This window comes from Cynara cardunculus, assembly GCF_001531365.2.
Source record: "Cynara cardunculus var. scolymus isolate 2C chromosome LG 16, CcrdV1, whole genome shotgun sequence".
In the NCBI taxonomy this organism is placed as follows: domain Eukaryota; kingdom Viridiplantae; phylum Streptophyta; class Magnoliopsida; order Asterales; family Asteraceae; genus Cynara; species Cynara cardunculus.
The window spans coordinates 15,297,827-15,307,826 of record NC_037543.1 but is presented as its reverse complement, the minus strand read 5'-3'; the positions used below and the strand labels follow the sequence as shown (position 1 = coordinate 15,307,826).

Genomic DNA, 10,000 nt, shown 5'->3' with positions numbered 1-10,000 from the left:
TATTCAAAAATAATTCGGTTGTTTTTGGTCGGCTACGAGCTTTGCTTCGAGTACCAGAGTTTTTTCTGGCAGATGAGAACCTTTTCGGTCTCGATGTCGTACTCGGTGGCTTCTTTATGACAACCCCATTTCATTCCTTTTGCTATAGTGGCGATCGCGTCTACGAAGTAGCTCGATTCCCGAATGATTGCGTATCCGTTTGGTCTCAAGATCCGGTCCATTTCTAGTAGCACGTGTTTCATCTCACACCTACGTGAAAAGTCGAAGCCAAAGGTGAGTCTCGAGTTTGTTTGCAAGATAGATGCCATTTGTAACGCCTCCAACCCAAAATATACGTGTGCCACATAAGCATTCTATATATATATATATATATATGTATAACACTTAAGCTTGAGTCTTATATATATATATATATATATATATATATATGCGGATAGTTAATGTAAGAACCGAAAATATTTTGAGAACATGAAAATCAATACATTTGTTGATGCATATATACTATCAAAATGTGTATTATGTCAAATGATATATTCATCAATGCATATATCTGTGTCTATTATGTATGCATTTATGAATATATTCATTGAAATTCGTTCTTGATTTATTGTAATATGCATCGATGAATATTGGTTCGTAAAATGAATTGATATATATATATATCAATTCTTAACGTATTGTTTTACTTGGTCTTTTTTTCATCGAATGCTAGGATTTAGGTTATTGTTTCACATATATTGGTTTCACAGTGTGAAACTTTTTTACGTGTAATTTTTTGTTTCACAATGTGAAACAACATTGTATAAACAACATATGGTTCACTGCTTCTTTACGGTTCTCGACCTTTTTGAGATTCTCTTTTAGGTTTGATGGTTTATGTCTAACCGATATTAGACTCCAACAAAAAGCAAAATATAGTTGAAGAACGAAAGTTGAAATTCGTAGCTTACCTATGGCTTTCGGTCGTAAAGAGGCCGTCGACATGAAGGAGATCATACGTTCGAGGATATGTTGAAAACGCCTCGCACCTAACAAAAGATCAAATGAGTGAATTCATATACAAACAACGCAGGATACATGGTTATCGGTTATCGTCTATATATAATCGTGTTTCAACTTACCAATCTTGGAAAGTCCCGACAAGTCCCCTATCGTAAACAACAGGAAGCGTATTGGGAGCATACGAGGAGACAACGTTCATGACCCAAAGCGGATCGTTGATCAAAGCCGCAGCAAAACCTCCGTAAGCCGTATTCATATCCATCACATTTCGGATCTTATTGGTTCCGAGAGCAGGAAGCAACTTCTTGTAGTGTTTCACTCGGCTCTTCCACTTGCTATCATCGTGTTTAAACGCTCCGTCGCTGCCGCCACGAACGTCAGAAATCCGTTCTGGAGCCACGTTCAATCTTTCGGGCCATTTTGCAATCGATTTTAAGCTCAATTTCTTGATTTTGGGGTCGGGGACAACGACGCAAGGTCTCAACGGGGTGTACCATCCGGAATCGGGCTCAGTCCCGTCATCACATCTTGGTGGGTAGTTGTCAGGAGTATCGAGCTTTTTGTAGCAGCTGTTGTCCGAGGATTTTTGCCACACTGCTATATCGTCTTTCTTGTTGTACAATTTGAAGCACATCGAAGTTAGAAGTTCTTGTAACTTCTCGTAATCGGATTTTTGCTCTCCAACCGTCGTGTTCCAACCTCTCCACCGATTCTCGTAGTTTACGGGCGGACCGGACAGGACCCAGAAGCCTCCGGGTCGGAGGATTCGGTGTACTTCAAGAAGGTAAATTCCACCTGAAAAAGTCATTGACACATTTTTATCAAACATATGGTGGGGATAAAACAAATCATCCATGAAATTACAGCAAATCTATTCAAAACATTACCGAATTCCGTCCATGGGATCAGGCATCTGGAGCAATGAGCCATATCGAATGAATTCGAAGGGAATGGAAGACGTTGTGTTGATATGATTCCAAGAATGGCCGGAATCCCACGTTCCAAAGCGAACTGGACTTGCGCCTCATGGTTATCTCTTGGGGCAAGAGAAACTGTAAGAATTCCACGATCGAGCAAATCACCTCCCCAACTAGCAACCTGAAAGATTCAAGATTTTAGCTCCAAAACAATTTGAAATTCAAGATTTTGCTTAATCTGATCAACATTTCAAAAGGGTCTGCTCCAAAAACCAGTAAAGAAACCGAATTCGAGCTCTGAAAACTCACCCCACAACCAGTATCAATGGCGGTACGAACTGTCCCATCTTTCATTCCAGGAATCAAATTTTGCATCAGATCAACATAAGCACTAACACCATTAGGAAACATGGTGCCACCACCAGGGAAGTAGAATTTCTCCCCTTCTTTTCTCAACCAATGCTGGTTAGATTTCTGTTTGTTGATCCAGTCATATGGGACGTTCCTAAACATCATTTTTCAACTTAATTTACGATAAAAGTTTATGTTTTCATCAAAGTTTAACGATAAAGATCAAATCTTTACCTGTACCAACATTCGTTTTTGCTCTTCGGCCATCTGATTGGCTCCTTGTAGCCATCCGGTGGCGGTATCAGGCACTCTTTCCTGTCGAACGCTGCTGGGCAGTGACGTTCCATGAACGTAAGCCTGTGTCGTCCGTATTTCATCCATCTCTGTTGATCAAAATCATAAAAACAGGCGATCAAACCGTTAGAATCCCAAGTCAGCTAGACACAGACCATCAAACCTATATATATTACGTAAAGGAGACGTTTTATTTACAAGCCATCTGATTCTAACAAAGTATACAAACCAATCATGTATTTATATATGTAGGAACTTACGTGAGGATCGGTGCAGGGCGTGTAGTCTTGTAGATCGGCGCTGCATTGTGGGAACGAAACGGATTTCACTTGGACAGGAGTAGAAACAGTCTTTTGGGAAGATTCAACTGATTTCACAACTTCCTCAGTAACAAATCCGTTCTTCTCGGAACAAAAGATCCCGCCAAGATAGAACGAAAACCCACATAACACAACGAACATAATCGCCATCGGAACAACCTTCGTACTCTTATCATTTGGCCGTATGGGCTTATCATCTTTTAGCTTCATTTTCCCTTATCTGCTCACAAAATCAAGTCAAAAAAACCAGTAAATCACACCATTTAAAGCTGTATTTGAATCGAATATAGCAACCATGGGGTCCACTTAACAAACCCGAACGCACAAAGAGTGGATTAGGTATCATTAGAAGCTTAAATCCAAGTATTTGACAGTTAATCCAACCTAGATCTAATCAAGTTCCTAACTTTATCTCATATAAGAAACACCCACAAACAGCAACACTAGTTTTATGCTTCAGGTATATGATCTAAACAGAATGTGTTCAAAAATGGAAAGAAAAACAAGACAGATTCTTGAGACAAACCTAGATCCCAGTGGTTACTAAAGATGGAAACTGTGTTCTTGAGTTGGAAGGGACAGATCTAGTCTAGCTCATGGGTGCTAATATAAGTAAAGAAAACAGCAAAGTGAGGTCAGGAAATCAGTGCAGATCTGATGGAAAATATTAGTAATAAATAATAATAAATGGGAAAAAGGGGGAAAAATTTCAAGATCTGGTGGCATCTAACTTTATGAACAACTCACATGAAATTTGGGCCCAAGTTTTAGGAAAAAAAGGTCTTGTAGGGGCCTATCTGATTGTGCCCACTGAATTGAAATTAGAGGGTATACGACGTAAGAAACAGAGCTCTCAGGCCCTCCACCTGCCCCTTGATTGAAGCCATTTTATCTTTTGATACGATTCTTTGATCACCATAGCACTCAATCAGTTGTTGCCACTTTATTTTTATTGCAAAAGTTGGATCTTGAAGATCAATCAAGTTCCATGAAAAAAGAACACTAATTTTAAACAAAAACCCACTAAAATGATGTCAAATTCAAGCTGGAAATCATGAATTCAAGTGTCTTTTTGTATAAAGTTCATTGCTTTTTTTGTCTGTCCAAGATCCATGTTGGTTTTCCCACAAAATCTACAGGATTTTAGGCAATTAGAGGTGAAGAAGAAGTGAACCCATCTCAGGAAATCAGATCTACAACACAAAACTACACAAAAAAAACACAATTTACAATCAAACAAGATTTGGGTTTCTTTTTGGGGGGAATTTGTAAGGCTCTGTTTCAAGAAAGATCTGGCAAGAACCCTAAACCCTAAAGCAAAAACAGGGGATTATAGCAAGTACCTGGTGAAATGTGAAGAAATCTCCAAGATTTTTGGGACAGATTTATGAACCATACACAAGCAAGCAGAAGATGGAGTGATTTCAGAAACAAAATCCAAGAAGAATGGATGGTGATAGGAAAGAGAAAGGGTGAGAGTTGAGATAGAGTGATATCTCTGGCCTCACACACATGGATGCATCCCTACATGCATATATATATATATACACACACACACAATACATATATGAGATGGTTACCTTAAAAAGTTACTGGTTTTACACCATCTGCCTAGCTGTCTTTATTTTCTTAGATTTCCCATTTCTGAGTTTTTTCATTACAGAAAAAAGTGATTTGAATCCATTGGATAACGGGTCGGATATTCATATTAATAAACGAGTTATCATTAAATGACCTTGTCAAATTATCTTCTCGATTATAAAGAAAGGAAGATAATGTTTGCATGTTCTACGAACAAAAATAACTATAGAATCCGTTAACGGACTAAAAACATATGTAAAGAAGACTGAATAAAACAAACAAGAGCAAGCTAACGCATTAATTACACTCGATGTTTGAAACAAACGTTACAAGTTTATGACTCTAACAAGACATCAATCAACAATAGTGTCACATGTTGAGGCCCTCTATAACTCTATTATTGCTTTTTATTTCAGATAACTAATTTCTAAATCTTGTCGACCATCACACACGATATATATATATATGTATATATATATATATATATATATATATATTCAGCAAAAACCGAACCAAACAATCGTTGTGGGTGCCGCTGTTGATAATGGTGACATTTGGCATTTGGTTACACATGGATATTTTATTTTATTTTATTATTAAACTAGTGTTTCACATCGCGCGTTGCGTGATGACGATATTTTTTTAAATTATTGAAGTTAGCTAAATGAATCGATGATCATATTTATATATTAAATTAATAAGAATCAATATTACCTTTGATATATGAATCTACCCACCTCATTTTGATTATCCGTATATTTTATACGAATTTTACAAAAAAACAAATTAATCCCGAATACAGTGTAAACAACCTCGAAAACACACTGTTTCGAGCCACTTAGAGTCATAATTGACTTTCGACCCTTCATGAAAGTGGTTGCAAGAACAAGCTTATTCCGACTTACAGTTTATGAGATATACATTGGCAAAGTACGGGAGATGCACTGTCGGTAAAATCCAATTTCACAATTTCTCAACTAACCTTTATGATCCCAACTTCGCGTATTCAATCAAATGGGTAATTTTCTCCCCGACTACGAGTCCCATACTACCCCCATAAACTGAAAATCCATAACCCCAATTGCTACGGTAATACCTTTTAATTGTCTTATGCTTGTTTGAACAACCTCGGTTAATCTTGTCTTTCTTATTATGTTGTACTAAAAAATGATTGAAACTCGTGTTTTTGGTCATTTAGTAAATATACTATTATTATATTCAAGTATTATGTAAATAAAATTATACATATTAATCATAATTTCATTTATATAAGTGAGTTTCTAAATATATTGATTATTTATATATTCGTTAATTATAAGAAATAAAGAAAATTGAGTGTAACTAAAGAAGATTAATAGTTTAATTAATTTAATGTTTGCTAATAATTACATCAATAAAAAAGACAAAAATTGAGAAAAATATAAATATGAATATACATATTATTATATTCAAGTCTCATGTAAATATATATACATATATAATATTCAAGAATGTAAATAAAAATACACATACATTGATCGTAATTTCATTCATATAAATGAGTTTTCAGATATTTTGATTATGTATATTGAATACATACATACATACATATATATATGTGTGTGTGTGTGTGTGTGTGTGTGTGTTCAATTATTGTTATGTAAATGAAAAATAGAGTTACATGGGATAAACGAACAAAAAAAATTGGGTGTAACCAACGAAAATGAATAGTCTAATTAATTTAATGTTTTGATAATAATTACATCAATAAAAAAAGCAAAGTTCGAGAAAAAGAAAATTAGATTGCGATGCCTAAAAATGTCACTTTATTGTTGGTGTTATTTTCTTACAAAATTACAAATTAAAAAACTATAAAAAACATAAAAACAAAAGTGAATCTACAACAAAAACAAAAATAATCAAAATTCTAACAAAATTCTAAAGCCTCAATAGAGACTTCTCCTTAATCCAAGTTCCAATGCCTTCTTACATATTGATAAACCCTGTATACTCTTCTGTCATAGATGAGAGATGGAAAAGAAGAGGGGAGAGCGTATGGTGATGGAGAACACATAAATGAAAAAAAACCAAAGATTGAAGGGTTTAAATATTGAAGTTGAAACATTCCAAGAGAAATGGAAGAGTTTTTGAGTTAAATGTGAACATTAATTTGCAAAATTACTAAGAAAAAACCAGAGATTGAGGGATTTAAAGATTGAAGTTGAAACGTACCAAGAGAAAGGGGAGAGCTTTTGAGTTAAATGTGAACATTAATTTGTAAAATTGCTAAGAAAAAAAATCAAAATGTAGAAAAAAGAGGAAAATAGGATCTTTGCATCGAGGAGATGCCACGTCAGCGTATCATGATTCTGCTTTATAGATATATATAGATTTATCAGTGATTTTAAAAAAAATTATTATTGAAGTCGTTTAAATTGTTTATTGCAATTTGCCTAGTAATAATTAATTATGCAGTATTTGAATAAATTAAGTGTTATTTATCAAAAAGTTTTACTGGATAAGTGTTTATGGGTAAAAGCTATTATATTTACTTACCTTATCTGGTAAAATTATTGGATATCAAAATGAATTGTTGGTAAGTGTTTTATTTATGATAATCATTTATCGGGTAAGAGTCTTTTATCGTACTTATTGAGTAAGATCCGGTACTTGCTATAACTTTTACCGAACAAGATTTTCTGTTTTTGTCATGCTCACTGGAGAGGTAGATGATACCTGTTAAACGCTTACAAAGTAAGCTTTTAATAAACAATCCTTAAATAAATTATTTTGGTCGAGTCAAAATAAAAGATAATTCAAATGGATAGGTAATTTCAGGTTTTTTTAAGTATATAATATTTATATACGGCAAATGGAACAAATAAACTCACACACCCTCTTCACTTACAGTGAGGTTTGAACACCTGACTTCTTAGAAGGCCAAGGGCTACGATACCGCTAGGCCAAAGGTCATTTGGTTAGGTAATTTCAGGTTAGTGACAGGTTTTCTAGATTTTTCCGTTGTGGGTCTGGAATTGGAATTGGGTTCTTTCTCCTTGGGGGAGAGTTTCAAGCGATTTTTTTGACTTGATTTTTTTTTTGTCGTAGAATGTTTCTCCCAAGGGCTCAGACTCTCAGGTAAGTTGGTTCCTTACATTGGATAGGTCTTTCACTACTTCATCTCTTCGACATTTAGTGGATAGATACTTTCTCCAATCTTTTCTTGACGATAAAAGCGAGACTATGGAACAAGCTAGTTCATAGAAAAGTGAATGTCTTTGTTTGGAGGCATTTCATAACAAATTACCGGTTCTTCAGGAGCTCAACAGAAGAGGAATCGATCTCGATTCAGTGCTTTACCCCGTTTTGTAGAGATCATGTTGAATCGATGGATCCTTGTTTACTTGGTTGCAAGGTCTCCTTGTTGCTTTGGAATTGCATCTTTAAATGGTGGGAAATCAACTATGTTCTACCCTTTTCCGTCTCCGAGTTATTGATTTTCGATGATGGGAGGCAGATAGCGGGATCGTTGAAGGATGTGTGGCAAGCGGTTCTTTGGATTGTTACTTATTCTCTTTGAAAACTCAAAAATACTTATATCTTCATGACCTTCAGTTAAAATCCTTTGATTGGTAAAATTCAACACTCTTATTTACTTACCGGGTAAGATTTTAATCCGCCAAAACAACATCGTATGCAACAATTTACCCAGTAAGCGCTTACCGGGTAAGAGTCGTCGCCTTCACTTACCGAGTAAGGCTCTTGGTCCTTGTCTCGCTCTTTCCGAGTAAGATTTTTGGTCTTTACCATATTCATACGGTGAGATAATGTTACTTGATAAACACTTACTCAGATAAGCGTTTGATAAACGGCCCATGTTGGTCCTTCTTTATAGACTTAGTTGTTTGTTAGTTGTTTTTTTCTTGTGGGGTTTGCTTTGTTTCCCTCTTTATTACTTGTTCCTTATAAATCTCTTTGTATGAAATGTTGTTTCCTTTAGTTTTTAATAAAATGTTGCCTTTCAAAATAAATATGTTGGCTTAAAATAACTGTTAAACAATTAATGAGATTTCTTAAAATATATTTTTTCTACTAGAAGTATACTCGCGTAATGCAGCGAGATAAATCTCGATTTTATGTTTAGTTTTTATTCTGTCTCTATTGATATAATACGAGTTTATGTGATTTTGAGAAAACGATAATGTTTTTATTTTTGAATGAAATATAAAATTGAAGATAGCATAAAAATTGTAAAGCAATAAATCGATATTAGTATTAAATTAACTATTTAATAGTTATGGTTTTTTTTTGTGTAACTTCTTTAATTCAATTTTTTTTATTGTAATTTAATTTAGATTTGGTAACAACCCAATTATTTTTGGTTTAATAATATTTTTTTATAAAGATAATAATCAAACATTATGTTATAACTTAATGATTATCTTAATTATATTTTAAATTTTTATATTTAAAATGAAATGTTTATTTTGTATTTGACTATTTTTATCTACAGTTAGTTATATGAATTTCAAAATTAATTTTTAATAATTTGTACTTATGCAAAATTACTTGTAATCTTAAATTATAAGTAATATACATCAATAAACATTATTTCATGCATACAAAATGATTTTAAAGAATTTTTATCAAATATTCTATCATAATATAAATAATAATTGATGAACAATTAACGAGATTTGGTTAAAGAGAATTTATTTGTTTAATCAATTCCTTTAAGACTTCCATGATGAGGATAGGAGGAGTGCACATTTAATAATGAGCAACACTACTTCTATTACTTATCTTTAAATTACTTTATTAACCTGGATATCCAATCCGTCATGTGAGCTGACTAATCTCAGGACGATCACCTGTTTTGTAGATAGTCTGGAGTCACCATATTTGGACCTCCGTGGCCACAAGAGGATTTTTATTACTACTTGGATTTGAACATGGAACCTACAAGTACTTTTAACCTTTGGAGTCAAGCTCAAACCAATCAAGCACTATCCTTGTGGTTAATTGTTTTAACTTATTATTTTCAATAATCAAGATTATCTTGTAAATCTATAGCTAATATATACAATCATGAAAATGGATTTCAAACATATTTAATAAATAGCATGATGAAATTTGTTGGAGGCATATAAGGTCACTGAAAAATTTTTCAGTGTGTTTTTTAAAACTCGTGGGATTAGTTAAAATATATATAAACTGATTCAGACATTTATAGTTAAATTATTTTTTATTAGATGTATATATGATTAAAAAAAAACTACTAATTAATAACACATAGTTTAAATATGTACTATAACATAGCATTTAAGCAATGTTTGACAAACTAGCTTATAAGCTAATTGATAGCTAATAAGTTAGCTGATGAAAAAAATCATAACTGATAAGAATGTAAAATGACTAAAAAAGGTATCCTGAAAAATGAATAAATAATAATATCTTAAAATATAATTGAAATAAATTTCTAATAATTTTATATTAATTAAATACAGATAAGATGGTAAAAAAATTAAAAGATATAATATATTGATAAAAGTGATT

General features: G+C 33.3%; 1 protein-coding gene across 1 annotated transcript in view; it reads right to left on the bottom strand.

Annotated features, from left to right (window-relative positions):
- Positions 1-4,379, bottom strand: part of LOC112529692 (probable methyltransferase PMT21) — a 4,658-nt gene extending 279 nt beyond the window's left edge. Inside the window, exons 1-8 of the mRNA XM_025141042.1 lie at positions 4,228-4,379; positions 2,825-3,104; positions 2,505-2,653; positions 2,229-2,424; positions 1,890-2,100; positions 1,122-1,797; positions 951-1,028; positions 1-249 (exon numbers count right to left, since the gene is read on the bottom strand). The exon at positions 1-249 is cut by the window's left edge and continues 279 nt beyond it. Coding sequence (XP_024996810.1) covers positions 33-249; positions 951-1,028; positions 1,122-1,797; positions 1,890-2,100; positions 2,229-2,424; positions 2,505-2,653; positions 2,825-3,094 — 1,797 coding nt within the window. The 5' untranslated portion in view covers positions 3,095-3,104; positions 4,228-4,379 and the 3' untranslated portion in view covers positions 1-32. The remainder of the gene's footprint in view (positions 250-950; positions 1,029-1,121; positions 1,798-1,889; positions 2,101-2,228; positions 2,425-2,504; positions 2,654-2,824; positions 3,105-4,227) is intronic.
- Between the last annotated feature and the right edge of the window lie 5,621 nt (positions 4,380-10,000).